Source organism: Podarcis cretensis (genome assembly GCF_951804945.1).
Source record: "Podarcis cretensis genome assembly, chromosome: 6".
Classification (NCBI taxonomy): domain Eukaryota; kingdom Metazoa; phylum Chordata; class Lepidosauria; order Squamata; family Lacertidae; genus Podarcis; species Podarcis cretensis.
In genome coordinates, this window is record NC_137175.1 from 86,142,955 (window position 1) to 86,162,472 (window position 19,518).

Genomic DNA, 19,518 nt, shown 5'->3' on the forward strand with positions numbered 1-19,518 from the left:
CTGTCACGGTGTCCCATTGTGCCAGAAGCGGTTTAGTCATGCTGGCCACATGACCCAGAAAGCTGTCTGTGGACAAACGCAGCTCCCTCAGCCTGAAAGCGAGATGAGCACCACAACCCCATAGTCGGCTTTGACTTGACTTAACCGTCCAGGGGTCCTTTACTTTATAACCCCATCCTGCACTTCTGCTGTTCCACAATACCAACCAAATTTTGCCATACAAATCCCCCATTGGGCTTTATCACTTCTGCAATCAAGCCTATGGGCAAACTCATTTGCTAAACCTGCACTGTAAAGTTGAAATATATATTTAACTTTCTAAAGCTCAGAATTCAGTCTATTTTTAAAAAACAAACAAACCCCAAACCTGATTTATTATGTTCAATGTGTTTTTAAAAATTGTTTAATGTTTTAATTATTTATTTTCCATCCTAAACAGTATTGCAAAAGTATTATAGCTTAAGGTATAAATATAAACATAAATTACTCCCCTCCCTACATACAGGATTCAGATTATATTTCTTTAAAGTGTGACATATTCTACAAACAGGATTAAGACTTTTCTGTTTGCTACGTATTTGATCTACTACAATATATAACACCATTTTTTCCCTTTAAAATGTTCAGTCTTCAAGATACCAACAGGTTACTGCTTCTTAAAATCTCCATAAAGTCATTTCATGTACTCATAAATCTAATCAGGGATGGGTAATTTGTGCCTCTCAAAATGATGTCGGCCTTCAATTCCCAGCATTCCCAATCAGCATGGCCAATGGCAAGGAATGATGGGAGTTATAGTCCAAAATATCTGGGTTGGGCAAAGCCTCAAAACCCATGACCAAAATAAAAGTTGAGTTATTCATAGCCTGGTGAAACAGATATCTGTTTTGAAATGTAAATATTAAATTGCTTGAGGACCACAAGCTGGTTAGTGCTAGTAGTCAGAATTTGTGGATTCCTAGGTGAAATAAAGACTATTTAGTGTCATACCAATATGCTTTCATTGCTTAAGCAACTAATTCATGTACTTTATTCAGGATATATACTGATTGGAAAACTTAATTTATAGCAATGATTTAAATTGAATTTTTTCCCCTGGTCGTCAAATCGCCTCGATCTAAACATGCATAAGACTCCTAACTCAAAATGTTGGACATGTTAACATTATTGAAATTTGTCATTGGAATGAGCTCACAGCAGGAAAAATCATTCTTAGAGCTCCAAGTGCACATTGATTCCTTTGGTTCTCAGACTCCATCAAGCGAATAATTTTATCATGTGTGGAACAAGACCACCATCTAGTGCTCATTCAGAAAACTGTCTGTGAGGAGAAGAAAGGGGATTCTTCTTTTGTATCCTTAGAGCTTTGAGATGCAGACCTACAAAGTGGATTTGAAAAAAACCTCAGCATCTTAAAAGGCAACCCAGCACCTTCACTATAAGGGCGGCCTTTTGAGAATTCAGAATTCTTGCATTATTAGCTACTACAGAGACTGCTTTGAGAATGAAGTTCTCTTTGAACAAACTAACTCACTGGCAGGCACTGCAGCGAAACAAGGTTAAGCTTACTGAAACGAGAAAGAAAATGTTGCGGGTGTGTTAGAGGTCATCTGAAATGTTCCAGTTAACAAATGAAAAGAATGAAGGCTAGTATTCAAGGGTAAGAATTTGGATAAAGCTACAATGATCAAATTCTAAAGGGAACTGCCCTAGAGAGCCATGAATAACGTGTGTATACCCCTACTAATACCTGAAGGCCCAAATATTCAATAATGGAATTAGGAGCAAAGGCTAGTAATAGAAAGAGGAAAAGCAACAATACAAAAAGAAAAGGAAAAGAGGAACACAGTGTTGATCAGTGTTGATCATTTTTTTATTTTTCTCTACAAATATATTTCATACATTAGTAGCTTTATAGCGTCCAAATTCTAAGTAATTTGAGGGTGTAAACACACCTTGTTCAATATCCCCACTCTTTGCTTGTTCTGCCAGCTGAACCCAACTTATGGTTTGTCTTTCACTAAACCATGAGCAGCAACCACTGCCACTCACAATTGAGAAGTGATCACCGGCATGCAGTTCATTCGTGCTTAACATTAACTATGCTTATGGTTGCCCATATCATAATGGGCACTTCACTGGCTGTTAGTACCCCCTTTACCCACAAAAAACCTGTCCTGCTTTGCCCCTTTTCCAGGACTGCTTATGATATATTCCTGCTATAAGACGCCACCATAACGTTTGTCAGAAATAATGTGGATATACTGACGCAAGCAGCGCCCAACACTTCCCAACTTGTAGTCCATCATTATAGCAGTATTTCAGTGCACATTCTCATCATTTGATGAGCCTGTCACTAGATGTTACCAAATAAGGGACACATTGCAGGCAACCTACCATGTACTGGTACATTTTGTGCAAAGCAATTTCAGCTTACTTTCAAAACCTTTGCCCCAAACATTTAAAACATCCTGTTCTACTAACAGTTTAAGTCAGGGGTGGGCATACTTCAGCTTTATAGAATTTTCTTTTTACTAGAAACAAGAGTCCACCAAGTAGAAAATAGGTGGCCAGGGGCTAAGTAGCACAGAATAATAACTAGGGAACTTACTTTCCAAATCAAAAACCATGGATCTTCCCCATGTCAAGTCTAAATTAAGAGGGAGGAGCATCCTTCTGTTGCTATCATGAAAGAACAGTTAAGAACAGTGGCCTATGATCTACAAACCAGACTGATTTATCAGTTGGTCCTGATCCAACTTCCACTCTCCCATGTTTTAAGTCATAAACCAGAGCAGCGCATGGAAACACCATTTACCTTCCCACTGGAGCGGTACTTATTTACCTACTTGCACTTTGATGTGCTTTCAAACTGCTAGGTTTGCAGGAGCTGGGACCTAGCAACGGGAGCTGACCCCGTTGCGGGGATTCGAACCGCTGGCCTTATGATCGGCAAGTCCTAGGCTCTGTGGTTTAACCCACAGCACCACCCGCGTCCTGCCACAGCAGTCTTAGTTTAAGGTAAAATACACATCTACCAAAAACAGGATATTTAGGTAGCCAATACTGAGAATTATATCAAGGACCCTACAACATTCCTTCTTCAGAACATGGTCTTTAAATTGTAGACATTGCTGCCAGGATATCTGAACCAACATGTTAATATTTCAAACTCCTGTGGCTTGGCATGAGCAGCATAGCTTGCTCTTTGGCATACATTTTGTTTTCGATACTGTGATTAGAGTGGCAAGACCTCAATGTCATAGATCCTGGCAAAACCACAGCTTCATATGTACTAATCTAAATATGTACTAAACAATTCATTTTTTATTTTCATTTTATTGCAATTGTATTCCACCTTTTCTTCAAGGAGCTCAACATAGCATACATGTCCCCCCCCCCCCACACACACTTCCACATTTAATCCCCTGAGGTAGGTTAGGCTGAGAGGCAGTGACTGTCCCTAGGTCACCAAGTGAGCTTCATGGTTGTGTGGGGATTTGAACCCTGGTCTCTCTGTTCCTAAACTGACACTCTAATCCCTACAGCATACTGGCATTTAAATTCAAAGCCACATCTCACAGACACAGCAATAGTCCCCCAGAGATTTCCCCAGTGTTCAGACTGGCTTTCAAACAGTGCAAATAGAATGACATTCTTTTTTAACAACAACAACAACAAAACAACAACAACAACAACAACAACAACAGTGTTCAGTTCATGAACACTGTTGTTGTTAAAAAAGAATGTCACTCTGTTTGCACTGTTTGAAAGCCAATGCTGCATCACTGCAGGTAAAGGTAAAGGTAAAGGGACCCCTGATCATTTGGTCCAGCTGTGACCGACTCTGGGGTTGCGGTACTCATCTCGCTTTATTGGCCGAGGGAGCTGGTGTACAGCTTCCGGGTCATGTGGCCAGCATGACGTAGCCGCTTCTGGAGAACCAGAGCAGCGCACGGAAACACCGTTTACCTTCCCGCCGGAGCGGTACCTATTTATCTACTTGCACTTTGACGTGCTTTCAAACTGCTAGGTGGGCAGGAGCTGGGACCAAGCAACGGGAGCTCACCCCATTGCGGGGATTCAAACCGCTGACCTTCTGATTGGCAAGTCCTAGGGTCTGTGGTTTAACCCACAGCACCACCCGCGCCCCATCACTGCAGGTAGTAGAGTTTTAATATTTACCTTCAAGAACACAGTCAGTTTAGAAGAATAACAGGATTTGTTTTAAAATCAGAGGCAAACAAAACCAAACTCATACAATTCCCAACAAGGAAGAAATCATGCTCAAGATGAGACAGAGAAGAAAGCACCTGGAACTTCATGACCAAATCTATGAAATCCTGGTTCCAGTGTTACATAAAACCAACATCCTGCTTTATTCTTTCTGCACCCACAATCATCAAAATTCAACATGTGCATATTTGTTTGCACATCGAGTCAAGTAGCCACTCTTCTAAAACACTTGGCAGAGATTCCTCCTCTGCAACCTTTCCCAACAGGTATGTGCCAGGCCTATGTCATGTCACCACACCTCCACTGAGTCACAGTTTGGAACAAGCCTTTTCAGTTCAGATCACAGAGAAGGTATTGCTGTTGTCGTCAGGCTTTTGTACAGTAGCTTGTTAAAACATATCATACATTTTCTATGTAATTTTGAGATGTGCACTGGCAAAAAAATGGCCAACTCTTGAAAACCGTGAACTCAGTGTAGTCTGAAATGTACTTGCAGGGACAGTGTGAAATTCATTTTTCATAACATACTGTTAACAGTAGACAAAAGGGGAAAAAATAGACAAAAGAAATTGTCAGTAGTTAATGATACCTTGTAGAAAAGGTTCGTGAACATAAAATATAACGCTCACGCCATATAAATAAATAGCATGGCGTTTCTGCTGCTGGCTGTGCAGCCTGATCTTAATCATGTTTACTCCAGCATCTGAAACTTTGAAGTGTTAATCCCTTATTGATGAATTACCATATCTCCAAATTTCATGCACCTATGGGGGGGAGGGGAGCAAAATATAGCCATTTTGGCTTCCCAAGGCAAGTCAATGGAATTTCTGTTTTTTCCCCCTCTTGCAATGTGATCAGGATTTGTGGGTCATCAACGGGCAATTGCTGGAAATGTAAGACAGCAGAGGGATCATTTTACCACATGTGGTGGGCATGTACTGTAGTATAATTAAAAACTACTGGGAAATGATCCATAATGAACTAAAAAAAAAATGCTTAAAAAACCCTTCTCTAAAAACCCAGAAGCGTATCCTGCTGGGGTTAATAACAACAGAAGTGACTAAAAAAGAGAGAAACTTGTTCCTCTATGCGACAACAGCTGCATGCGTATTACTAGCCCCAAAATGGAAAACAGACAAGATCCCAACAAAAGAATGGCATATTAAACTGTTAGAGTATGCAGAGTTAGCAGGGATGACCACTATAATAAATCAAAATGATGAAAAAATATAAGAAACTGGATATATAAAAAACTGGATATTTTTACTGAATATATGAAAAAGTATTATAAACAAACAATTAACCCAGCAGGATGGTAAGATTTTCAGCATGGTAAGAAAAAACTAATGTGTATATGAGTACAGTGTATACGAGTACAAATAGAAGAGGAAGAAATGGAAACAGTGAGAGATTTTACTTTCTTGGGCTCCGTGATCACTGCAGATGGTGACAGCAGCTGCGAAATTAAAAGATGCCTGCTTCCTGGGAAAAAAAAAATGACAAACCTAGACAACATCTTAAAAAGCAGAGACATCACCTTGCTGACAAAGGTCCGTATAGTAAAAGCTATGGTTTTCCCAGTAGTGATGTATGGAAGTGAGAGCTGGACCATAAAGAAGGCTGATCACTGAAGAATTGATGCTTTTGAATTATGGTGCTGGAGGAGACTCTTGAGAGTCCCATGGACTGCAAGAAGATCAAACCTCTCCATTCTGAAGGAAATCAGCCCTGAGTGCTCACTGGAAGGACAGATCCTGAAGCTGAGGCTCCAATACTTTGGCCACCTCATGAGAAGAGAAGACTCCCTGGAAAAGACCCTGATGTTGGGAAAGATGGAGGGCACAAAGAGAAGGGGACGACAGAGGACGAGATGGTTGGATAGTGTTCTCGAAGCTACAAACATGAGTTTGACCAAACTGCGGGAGACAGTGGAAGACAGGAGTGCCTGGCGTGCTCTGGTCCATGGGGTCATGAAGAGTCGGACACGACTAAACAACAAAACCTCGAGTTACAAACGCCTCAGGTTACAAACGCTTCAGGTTACAAACTCCACTAACCTGGAAGAGTTACCTCGAGTTGAGAACTTTGAGGATGAGAATGGAAATTGTGTGCACACCTCTAGTTAAGAACATTTTCATGTTAAGAACGGACCTCTGGAACAAATTAAGTTCGTAACTAGAGGTACCACTGTAGTTGTGATAGATGGGGCGAACCAAGAAAATGCGAGAAAAAGAATAGAGAAATGGAACCATGGAAGGAGAGGATGGGAAGTTGGAGGAGGAATACTTTCTGGTTTTCAGTTTATGTTTTACAATCTTAAAATTGTTATTTATTTTCTATTTCAGAGGTTTTTTGTGATCTTTGTATTCCCCCCCCCCCCATTTATTTCTCATATATGGAATGGTATTAGAAACACAATTTTTCTTTTTTTCTTTTTTTCGGATTTGTGGGTTGTGCCCAGATCATCCCAGTTCAGGGCTGATCCGAATCATTGAATCCAGTCTCAAATCAGACTGGAGGAGGAGGGATTGTACTGGCCTAAGACTTACCATGCAAAACATTGGTACCTTACTGAACTAGAAGACTTAACAGCTGTAGGAGCAGGGCAAGATAAAACATTTGGGGTTTTCATACTTTATAGACTCTGGTGTCATTTTATGACGTTAAGCAAGACTAAAAAGCTAAAAAAGAAAAAAAGTGTGTCTTCTGAAGAGTGTTAGGATATGAATAAATGCATACGATAACAACCAAATCACGGTTCAATTATGATTGAGACTGAGAAATGATTGAGAAACAAGCAATTTCTAAGGAAATATTGACAGTTCTTACGCTGCAGCCATATGCATGTTTATGTGGGGAAAGTACAAGTGAACATACAGTAGTTGCACACATCTGAGAAAACACGCATAGGACTGGTCTGCTATGTGTACACACATGTATTTGCACTACTTACTACATTCGAACTCTAAAATGACCCTTGTTCTTACTGAACATCAAAGGCAGACATAGAATCATCTGTCAGTTGATGGGACACAAATATGCTAAGTCCTTACCTTGCCTGTGCTTTGTAAAATGGTCGTTCTAGTCCTCCACACCCTTTCCCTGCTGACAATGTCTCTAGTTACATCAACTTCCGCATCGACGAAACTTCGCTGTTTAAGAGCAGTTATGTCATCATCCAAATCAGTCTTAATGGTGGACCTTTTCTTGGCCATGATTTTGGCTTTGATAGCAGCGATTTTTTCCACAGACATGGCTTCAGACAAGGATCTAGAAAAGATTGAGCAGAGTTACAAACCAGCATTTTATACCAACAATGGTATAAAATGAATGTCCCAGTGATAAACCACATAAATCTTCAAGCTCAATAAATCATGGTCTTAAGGTTTTACTGTAAAAATCTCAAAAGTATCAATATTGAGAGATTGAGATAAAACTAATTTACAGCCCTGGGGCCAGGTTTGGCTTTCTTTCTTTCGTTCTTTCCTTCCTTCCAGACACTGTTATCTGATTCAGACATAACACTAAGCTACAGATTAGAAGTATGTATGTGAGCATTAAGACTACAGTGGTACCTTCGGTTAAGAATTTAATTCGTTCGGGAGGTCCGTTCTTAACCTGAAGCAGTTTTTAACCTGAGGTACCACTTTAGCTAATGGGGCCTCCCGCTGCTGCCACACCGTGATTTCTGTTCTCATCCTGAAACAAAGTTCTTAACCCGAGGTACTATTTCTGGGCTCGAGGAGTCTGTAACCTGAAGTGTCTGTAACCTCAAGCGTCTGTAACCCGAGGTACCACTGTATGTGGATAATATGAGAGACCAGCATCTTTTGGGTCCCCTTCTCCTTAAAACTCTTTCCACTCCAGTTGGTAGTTGTAACAAAAAATGAGTGCCTAAACTTGCTTTTTACCTTGTCTCTCCCAATCATCTTTCTTTTTATGTGTCCTTAGGCTCATGGGGTGGGGGGATGTGGAGGAGGCAGAGAGAGTGAGAATTTCCAGCAACTTCCAGCAACTGGGCCAAATGGCCTGAAACAAGGCCATTATCACCACACCCACCTGCCCCACACCTGACATCCCATGAGACATCAGTTGTGGGGCAGGAAGAGATACAGTGGCAAAGGAACAATCAGAAGCCTAAAAGTGTGCTCCTAATTTTTGGAAAGTGATGCTTCCTGTCAACACAGGTCAGCTGACTGGCAGTGACAGAAAGCCCCAGTGGGATTGGCTGCACTCTGGAGTTCCTCATTTGTACAGCAGCCAATTCCTGCCCAAAGCAGGCTTGCTAGAAATGCTGATCAGCTGGTTGGTGCATTCAGCAAGCCTCACTAGGCTTGGTACTTACAGAAAGCTCACAGATATTGCTTTGCATAGCTGGCTGTACCTCACACACCTCTCCACTGGCAAGCTCTTGTGAGGGTTTTTGTTTTCAGGGACATAGGAACTTTTATCCATGCCTAAGCACTCTTTCTTATATTAGCAGAGGATCAGATGCAATTAGCACAGTGTGACCTAAAACCACCACCACTTGCCACTAAACTCTGTTTCTGCAACAGCTTCCTTTTAAGTCCTAAGGGTTTAAGTTATTGCTAATACAGTGATGTCTTGGTTTATGAACTTAATCCGTTCCGGAAGTCTGCTCTTAAACCAAAGCGTCCTTACAAAGTGTGCTTTCCCATAGCAGCGGGGGACTCAATTTACAAATGGAACACACTCAACAGGAAGTGAAACATGTTCTGCTTCCAAGGCAAAGTTCACAAACACCTACTTCCGGGTTTGCAGCATTCTTAATCCAAGTTGTTCATGAACTAAGCTGTTCTTAAACCAAGGTACCACTATACCCATTATTGTACAGTGGTACCTTGGTTTAAGAACAGCTTAGTTCATGAACAACTTGGGGGAAAAGGTTTCTTATTTAAGGATTGGCCACAATAGGAAATACACTAGTTAAGGTAGACTGGAAGGAAATGATTAACAAAGTGGGCTAATAAACCTACAAGGGAAAGAGGGAAGCAAGAAATACTGTAGGACTTTTTTTCCTTAAAGTTGTGGCAAAAGTGACTGATACTCTTGGAGGAATGCATTAGTGTTTCTTGCCAATGGTAATGGTAAAGCAAGAATGCTTGGCAGTTCTGTGCACTGTGCAGATGACTTCACCATAGCAGCTGAGAGAGGCTGTGGGTAGCATGGGTTCGACAGAGAGAGAGGACAGACAGCAGGCCAACATTAACTGAAACAGACTATGGTTTGTTTGAATGTCTGTGAGCTGAATCCTGGCTTGTTCAACAAACCATGGTTTAAATGATGTGTCACTTATTGTTACATTTAAACACAGCCAATGTATGTATTTGCATGCAACAGTAAGCTCATGTTTCACATTATGTGTGGCTTCTCTGAGTTTCCTTTGTCAAGTGGAAAACTTGCGGGGGGGGGGGGATTTCCATACAAACCTAAGAAAAACCAGAAACACAGTACAAACAGTTGTCCTTTTCCACAGTCTTAAGTCTGGTGCTGCTGCCTTAGTGCTAGACAAAATGACCTTGACCTTTCTGGACTTTCACAGCTCTTGGATTTCAAATGACAGGTTCAATGATCTGATCCCTGACCTCAGAACAATTGCTAAACGAGTATTTTCTTCAATATAAATTGAACTGCAATTTAAAATTATACTTGAAACAATGTTTAACCGTAAATAAGTCTCTCTCACACACAAATGTGAAAGAATACTTCCTCCTTTTTGCTGGAAAACTGTTGATTTCACCCAGCTGTGCATGCAACACTTCTCCCCCTGCCCGAGAAACAGGAAACAGCAATTTCTTAAGCAATTTCTATGAGCTTCTTATACAAAAAAGGCAGCGTACTTCTTACTGCTATCATGTGTTTTGCAATTAATGTGTAGGTGAAGAATATAGCTTTAGGAAAAAAGATGTATGTTTGCAAATCTTCTGCCCTTAGCTCCATGTGCCCACATGCACATAGTATCACGGAATCCACTGAGATGGATTGGGAAATTTACCTATCCTGTATGGTGCTTTCCTATATGGGATACATGGACTCTTGGATAAGCTAAATTAAGTCCTTATACCTAAAAACTCTGTACTGTGGTCAAACTTTGAGTTACATGAATTAACCAGGAACCTATAGACTCGTTCTAATCTCAAAATACTGAGTTTTTCTTTCGTAAACAGCACAAACAATTCACCAGCTTTAAAATCCTAAATCTCCTTGGCTCCATTTTATAGGTGTAGGAATGAAGCCAAGAAGCCCAGAGGTGAGCAGCAATTCTCCAGTTTTCCAGGTGTCAGGCTGCAGCTCGACGTTATTTACTTAAAAATGAGTCCCACTGAATTCTGTGGGATTTACAACACTGGAGTAAACGTAATTAAGATCAGGCTGCATAGACAGTAGCAGGAACACCAAGAATGATAGGCTCTCTCTTCATACGGAAGATGCACTACATTTTAAGTCCATGTGCCTTTTCTACAAGATACCATTAAACACTGACTACTCCTCTTGAATATTTCCATTTCCCAATTAACAATATTGGATGAAAAAGTTAGCAACAAATCTCACATTGTCCCTGCAATTACACTGCAGATAACGTTTTTTCAATGGTTGGCCATTTTTGCTGTGTCACATTTTAGAAAGGCCTACATGTCAAGAGCATTATCACAATTCTTGAATTAGCAATTATCAGAAACAAAGCAAGACTTGCCTGATCTGCTCCGTCTGCACAATGCCTTCTTTGTGGCCCTCCAGTCGAGCTGCCAGTCGCTCTTTGTCAAGCCGCACACATTCCTCATCCTAGGAAGAAGAGCAATGTTTTTAAGAATATTTTTTTGCTTCCTACAAGGATAAGCCAAGTGTCAGAGAAACTACAGCACAGGCCACCCAAAGCTACCCCTTAGCAAATTGGGAAACGTTTAAAGTAAAGGGACCCCTGACCATTAGGTCCAGTCATGGCCAACTCTGGAGTTGCAGCGCTCATCTCGCTTTACTGGCCAAGGGAGCCGGCGTACAGCTTCCAGGTCATGTGGCCAGCATGACTAGGCCGCTTCTGGAGAACCAGAGCAGCGCACGGAAACGCCGTTTACCTTCCCGCTGGAGCGGTACCTATTTATCTACTTGCACTTTAACATGCTTTCAAACTGCTAGGTTGGCAGGAGCAGGGACCGAGCAACGGGAGCTCACCCCGTCACGGGGATTTGAACCGCCGACCTTCCGATCAACAAGTCCTAGGCTCTGTGGTTTAACCCACAGCGTCAGCCCCAAAAGCCACAAGGAGTCCAAGTCCACAAACCATTGAAATCAGGGAGTTTAGATAAAGCATGTACAGTTGCATTGGTTGTCCGTGGCATGTCTGTTCACTGCTGTTCCCCAGTAGGGCTGGGGTATATATCAATATATCATCCAAAACTGGTTTGAAGTCCATATCGCAATATCAGTTTCATAATTTTTGACCTGACAATATATTACGAATGATTGTGTATGTGTGTTTGTGCGTGCGTGCAATGCAAAAATCACAATGTAGGGGAAACTGAAGCCAGGTAATGCTTCTCTCAATTCCAGCAGCCGCTGTTAACTCTGCCAGCTTAGCTGTCCTCTACCTCCTGCAGGGGGGCAGCAAATCACAAGAGCAGGTACTGGCAAAAATCCCAATGCAGGAAAAAACGTGAAGCCAGCCAAAAAGTCTTTCCATAGCTCCATCCTTATTTCAGAAATTGCAATATATCAGTATATTGCGATGTTTAGCTGGTGATAAAGCACACTGTTGAAAGCAAGGTTTTGTCCAGCCCTATTCCCCAATCGTCTAGATTTGCCAGCCAGTTTTATGTTACCCATTCAATTATTTTTTAAAAAATCAGTTTAATGTCCAATCTATAATGTTACACACCCAAAAAACTGTTTGGAATGGTGTTTACCAATTATTTCTTCCATAACATGGCTTACAGTTCATGCTTCACCTTTCACAAATCACCAGAGAGAGCTCCACTGAGCTCTCCCAAATATTAAATAAGATCACAAAGAGTATTGTGAAACAAGCCCTGTAAGTTTATGTGAGCTTTAATCTTACTTTTTCTTTAAATCAGTAGTTCCTCTTCACCCCAATGCTGTGTGGCAAAAACTGCTTTCAGAAACTGAGGAGAGTTCCAAAAGCAGTTTGTTTCTAATATAGCATGGGATCAGCCATCCATAAAAGCAAATCAAAAAGCTGAAAGTTAGTGCAAGACATTTGCATGAGCCTGAACAATTTTTTTACATTCTAAGTTTTGTTATTTAGAGTCCTTAACCCAGAGACCACAAGGACTCAGTCCTTCCAATTATCATGAATACCAATGGGAAGCATTATGAGAATACAGTGGTACCTCGGGTTACCCATGCTTCAGGTTACAGACTTCGCTAACCCAGAAATATTACCTCGGGTTAAGAACTTTGCTTCAGGATGAGAACAGAAATCGTGCTCCGTCGCCGCGGCAGCAGCAGGCTCCATTAGCTAAAGTGGTGCTTCAGGTTAAGAACAGTTTCAGGTTAAGTACGGACCTCCGGAACGAATTAAGTACTTAACCTGAGGTACCACTGTACAGTACAAGGACACAGGCTCTTCTCTGAATTACTTTATCTGACAGATAAAGTAAACCCACTTTGTCCCACAAACCTTTCAGAAAAAAATATTACTAGGTTACCTCTATTCTTGGTTTCTTTGCTTCTGCTAGTATTTCATCAGCTGCTCTTTTAACTACAAGAAAAAGAGGCAATTAACGTACATGAATGAGGCAGCCCTTCAAAAAGTGTGCAGTTGTAATACTTGAGAACTAAATTATACCTTGAGTAGATCGTTGAAGACCTATTTCAAGCGGTGCACTCCTGTCTATGCTCGATGATGTTGCTAAAAATATACAATAAAATCAATAAGTCATGAATGCTTTTAAGATATACAAACATAAAATAGACAAGCCCCAAAAGTAACCATGCCATGCTAAAATGGACAAGAAATGTTTTTGCTTGCTGCAACTTTGGTTGGTCAGAAAGTAACTAATGTGAGTAGCATCCCCTAATAAGAATTTCACTGACAGCTCCCTATTTGGTGATTTTGGTTGACACCCATGACAAAAGTTTTATTCAGGTCTTTGTGCTGCTTGTTTCCAAGAGACTCGGGTAACCCATCATTCTCTTTTTGTAAACACACACACACCCTATTTACAACATGATCTAGACTTCATTTTAGCTTATCTGGTTAACTAGTTAAGCTTCAGATTCATTTTGGAAAGAGGTACCAGGCCTCCAAACATCTGATGAAATCCAAGAACATCACCCTTCACTTCCCAGTAATGGGCTGCATCCAATGTTGTGCAGAGTTCTCCTTATACAGTGGGAGTTCTCCTTCCTTTCCTCCCCCTGAAGCCCCTTCGTGCTCCCCAGATCTGCTCAAGAGGGTCCCCCAACCCTCTGGAGAAGATTTTGAGGGTGAACTAAGGAGAGCAGAAAAAGAGAAGTCCCATTACATAAACATCACAGCAGCAATGGCTACAGCCTATATTTTTAGACCAAGGAGGAAAAAGAGATTAGTGAAAACATGAAACAGTTAAATAACTTTTAACTCACATGTTTCCCCATTTAGGTATGCAAGCAGATCCTTTCTGTCAGGTCTTCTTACTACAGGAATGTTTTCAGTCTAAAAGAATGAAAATACGGCCTTGAGACACAGCAACATACATGTGTTTGCTTCAAAACAAACCCAAAGTCGACAGTTTGGTGTGAAGCCTATCTCAATTGGAACATCAAATACAGCTGCTTCTCAATAAAATGCTACACGGCAGGTGTCAGGAGCAGGGTTTCCCCCAGGATTTGAAAATGCTAATAATAACCACACCTGAACAGAATATTAGCATGGTTGGTCGAGTGCAATCCGATCCACTAGGAGAGCACTGCTTCATAATTTATAACAATAGACTGAAAACAGATTAAAGTAACAGACCAATTGTTAATAAAACATTTGATTTGAAAAATAGAATCCACTAAAAGTCCAAGGAAGTACAGTGGTGCCCCGCAAGACGAATGCCTCGCAAGACGGAAAACCCGCTAGACGAAAGGGTTTTCCGTTTTGGAGGTGCTTTGCAAAACAAATTTCCTATGGGCTTGCTTCGCAAGACAAAAATGTCTTGCGAGTTCCTGCGGTTTTTTCCCCCTCCCCCCCCCTTTTTCTAAGCCGCTAAGCCGCTTATCCGCTACGCCGCTAAAAGCCGCTTATAGCGCTAAGCCGTCAATGGGCTTGCTTTGCAAGACGAAAAAACCGCTAGACGAAGAGACTCGCGGAACGGATTAATTTCGTCTTGCAAGGCACCACTGTACCAGCCATGCCTGCACCAAGTGCCCAGTTACTGCATAACTGTGACAAGTCAAAATAGCTTCAGCTGCTCCCATGAGGGAATAGGGCTTCATGGGATTACAAATTGTTGTGCTTCCACCAGTTGCAGAAGTATCAACAATTATTGCACTGCAGCTGGACTGTGTCTTCCGCCAGCGCTATTAACACAGTAGCGTTCAGTGTTACATGGCAAACAGTGGTGGCTTGGGTGCTATGTTATTACATGCATCTGCTTCTTTCAAGAAAAGCAACTTTTGGAAAAAGGCAAATTGAAGTGTATTGGGGGGGGAGCGGGGACTGCTTAACCCGCCTCTTTTGAATATGCACCTGCAAATCCTCAGGTAGAGAAGGAAGAGCTGCTGGTTCAGAGGCAAAGCTGGAGAGGAAAAGTGGCAAGAGATAATTCACTTCTAAATGCCACCCACTTTCTTCTTTGTATGGAAGTAGCTGCTGGTGGAGCTTTATTATACAAATATGCGTGCAATATATACTTTGATCAGAGCCACGCAAGGAAAGCTATTATGACACTTGTTTGGAACCTGCTGTCATTTTAGCATGGTTATATAGAGTGCAATGTTAGCACTTCACATGGGGAAAGATGCCCTCAGGCCCTTTCCCCCATAAATTATTTTATCTCACTCTACTTAAAGGCCTTTTCATTTAATCTACCACACATGGGAAGGATCTGATTACTAATTTTATTAATATTTATACTTTTCTGTAAAGTAGGGGATGGAGCAACAGCTACATGGCCAGTTAAAGCTTTTCATAGTACACTGCAGGAGGGGAGGAAGCTTACAAGTGTTAAATTCAGAAGTAGTAGAACGCAGCAGTGACTAGAACATTATGGCTAATGATTTAACATTAGCCAGTGACTCAAGAACTGGGGGGCTGGGTTCAAAACCCAGATCAGCCCCAAACTTGAAGAATGTCTTAGTATAACTCACTCGCTGATCAACTTCCTATCTGTAAAATGTGAGCAGTAACCTACGACATAACAAAAATAACATTATGATCAATCACCATCCTTCAAATTCAGATTAGGATTCATCTTGTTTTCTAGTATTTGCCTGTCAAATGCCTTGGGGCAGGTATAATAAATGCACAATCATTTATTACCAATTATACTAGCACATTAAAATTTGTTACCGATCACGATAAGGCACGCTCCAGCAATCCACTCTTTCAAATGAATGCTTAAGACTATTTCCTCAAGCCTTTTAATTACTGTCTGCTGATCATACTGTAGAAGTTACCGTATTTTTTGCTCTATAAGACTCACTTTTTCCTTCCTAAAAAGTAAGGGGAAATGTGTGTGCGTCTTATGGAGCGAATGCAAGCTGTGCAGCTATCCCAGAAGCCAGAACAGCAAGAGGGATTGCTGCTTTCACTGCGTAGCGATCCCTATTGCTGTTCTGACTTCTGAGATTCAGAATATTTTTTTCCCTTGTTTTCCTCCTCCAAAACCTAGGTGCGTCTTGTGGTCTGGTGCGTCTTATAGAACGAAAAATACGGTAATTGCTATTTTACCTGTTATAGGGTGATCAGTCTATAATTTTTTTAATCAATACAATATTAGAATTAATATTAAGTCACTGGAGAATGATGTGGTTTCTTCTGCTAAGGCTGAAAACCTAACATTTAATTCCAAGTAGATCTCACTGAGCTCAATGGCATTTCCATTCAAGTAAGTAGGACTAGTAAGCTATAAGAAGCTTAGTAATAGTTCTGAAACAAGACTTTAAAGATATTCCATTAGCTTCAGCTGTCAATACCCAAATATACATGAAGTCACAAAGTCTATGTGCACTTTCCCTCACTATTTTAGTGATGCTGATACTCAGGTGGGGTTATGATTTTTTTGGTCATCAGTTGTTGATAGCTCTGCACATTTCTCTGAACTTGTAGAGAAAAATTATAGTTTCTAAGAGATGTTTTGCCACAAGTGTGAAGAACTTGGGAGTGTATCTGTGCACACTTATTCTGAAGCAATCTTTCTTTTTTAAAAAAAACAAAAAAAAAACAGCATAAGGCAACAAAAGCACAGGTCAAGCAGGAAAATAGTCAAATGTAAGACAGCAGTATGTAAGATTACAGCCCATATGGCTAAAATTGCTATTATGGCAGGGAAGTGCAGCAGCATCACAATACAAAGTGATTGGCTTTTGTTCCACAGAATAGGAGCAGCTCAATTGCCATATACTTGGCATTATCTAAAATTACAACTACAAAGAGTGATGATCAAGTTGCTTCCACTCCTGTAAGTAAGGCCAAAATAGCAGGTATATCTAATGCTAGTGTGTGTGTGTGTGTGTGTGTGTGTGTGTGTACACACACACCCAGCCACTTTGCATGATATGGTGAGATTATAGGAAACATCAGCAGCACAGTCTAGTTTCCTGAGTTCCTGAAAATAGAAATTTGAAATATTTTCAATTCTGGATTGGAGTGGTGGTGTTCAGTTTGCATTTTAATGTGGGTCTACTTAAATCACACTTGAAAAAGGCATATATTAGGAGAAATGAACATGAAAACATGTATAGGTTTTTTTAAAAAAATAAAAAATTGCAAACTAATGCAGAAGTCAGGTGAAGTGAATTTGGGATTGGAAAAAAGAGAAACCAAAAGAGAAACTCATCCATCCCTAGTTCTGGATCAAAGGTTTGTGCCAAAACCACATGGCATTCTTAATGACACTGATGAAATCAGCTTCTTGAGAAATGCACCATGTTTGAAAGGAGAGAACACAATAAAAAAAGGCAAACAGCAAATGAAACTGCAACATGGGTGTGCTTTACAAACATAATGTTGTTATTTGAAGAAATAATGCTGGCTTCCTTCTAGACACCATTAGCAATTTATGAACAGGTAGTTCATAGCTCTTCCTCAAAGGAAATGCTCACTTGCTCCATCAGTAGGAGTTCACTGAAAACCAAAGCAAACTGCAATTAAGGCCAACCAGGATTTCATTTAACATGGGATCTCAATTTCGCAGGATCTCAACTTTCAGGTCCTCGGTTAAGGGAAATCCTAGTTAACCTCAAGCATGGTTAACGTAGTTCTGACAAACTGTTCATAAAGGGAGTTTTATTATCATTGTCATCATTACTATTATGAAAATTTCTATACTGCGCTTCATACAAAGATCACAGGGTAGTTTACAATATAAAAACACAAAAATACATACCATAATGACAAACACACCCACACCCAAACACACACAGTTTAATCTAGGAAAGGGCAGGGTGAGTGCATTTCTGAAACTGAAGCAGCAAAACACTGCAATATAATTTAGCAACACAAAAATTTATTTTTAAAGGCATAAATATGTGAAACAATACTATTACAGAACCTCTGGTCGGGGGACTGAATTACACTTATCACAGCTACTACTGCCTCTACCTGTTAAATTTTGGTTTTTTTCAGTTGCAATTTTGTTATGTTTTTTAGTTCCTGCCAAAAAAAATTAAGGGCATTGATTAAAATGTACCCCATTTAAATAAGGCATTGCAAGATTATGATTTGTGATTCCTGAATTATTATTATTAGCACAGCAGTTCATACCCTCCAATTCTACAAATGTTCAGTTGACCAAGAGGTAGGTTAGAAACAACATCAACCAACATTAGGCTCCTATTCTGAGGGATCTACTTACCGCAGCACGGCGGACATAAACAGGATGTGAAAGATGCACATTATTCAACAGGAATAAAATGGAATCCAAAGTGTAGTACTCTCTTGGCTGGCCTTCCTTTCCTGTCCTGTAATGGATGGAAAACAAAGATGGTTTAGGAAATATTTGGAGAGAATATATACCACCAATGGTTCTCTTCATAAAAAGCTGGAAGCATGACAAAACAACAAACTTGTACAGTATATCAAAACCGTCTGGCAAATAACTCATGCAAATGCCACCGATCAGCTTGGCTTGCCGCTTCCTCACTCTGCCTTCCCTCACCCTGCTCACTTAAGCCAAGTTTGACAAATTTGAAGGGAAAGGCACCATAATATTTGAACTGTTCTCTTTCCACCCTTTCCCAAGACACACGGCATACAGACCTTTTCAGTCAGGTTGTTTCTATTAAGGGCAATCGTCCCAAAGAGGTTAACATTTCCTTAAAATTGGATATTTATATAATTCAAGATGGCACACTATGAAGGGGCAAGCACAGCTGCCAAATCAAGCAGTGGCAACTTGAAGGGAAATATATTACAAAATAAATGCTCAACTAACAAGGAATACTTTAACAGGTTGCATTTAAAAAAAAAAAAAAATGGAAGGGCCAGCAACAATGTCTTCACCCACTGACTTACTCCTGCATAGGGCAAAGCACAACCAAAGGGTTCTTCTGTAGCTTAATGTATATTTTGTACATGGGCCAAAATACAGGAAAAGTGGAATGAGAAACTGTGGCGCTTAAGATAATTTTGATAGATACACTTGTTCACAGTAGGAAGTAAAAGTTCAAAATCCCTTTGCCCGTGCCATGGAAAGACAGTGAAACTACATAGCACAGGAATGATTTTGCCAAACCCTTTGTGTCACTCACAAGTGTGAACAGAGATTAAAGGTTTTTTTGCTTGGGTTGGCCTGTATAGAATATCGAGGTGAATATCTGAGGACCAGACGGAAAGCCCTTAAAAGGTAGATTTGAGCAGCATGGCCACCAGTTGTACATTGCTACTGCAAGCTATTTGCTCACCACTGTTGCTATGCTACAACCAGAATTGTTACTATCAAGGTATCTTATTACACTGGCAGAGGTCTGAGTACTTTGCTGTGCAGAAAGGGGTCCCTAACATTTTTTAAAGGTGTACCTGAAGACAATGGTCTTGTCATCAAATTTATTTTTGTTTCCCTATACAGGGTATCAAGTAGAGTCAATGTAACTAATTACTTTAGTGAGAAAATATAA

General features: G+C 40.5%; 1 protein-coding gene across 1 annotated transcript in view; it reads right to left on the reverse strand.

Moving 5' to 3' along the window:
• CDC73 (cell division cycle 73) overlaps positions 1-19,518 on the reverse strand; it is a 113,347-nt gene that overhangs the window by 88,670 nt on the left and 5,159 nt on the right. Inside the window, exons 2-7 of the mRNA XM_079981521.1 lie at positions 18,258-18,363; positions 13,840-13,909; positions 13,061-13,123; positions 12,921-12,973; positions 10,952-11,040; positions 7,290-7,506 (exon numbers count right to left, since the gene is read on the reverse strand). Coding sequence (XP_079837647.1) covers positions 7,290-7,506; positions 10,952-11,040; positions 12,921-12,973; positions 13,061-13,123; positions 13,840-13,909; positions 18,258-18,363 — 598 coding nt within the window. The remainder of the gene's footprint in view (positions 1-7,289; positions 7,507-10,951; positions 11,041-12,920; positions 12,974-13,060; positions 13,124-13,839; positions 13,910-18,257; positions 18,364-19,518) is intronic.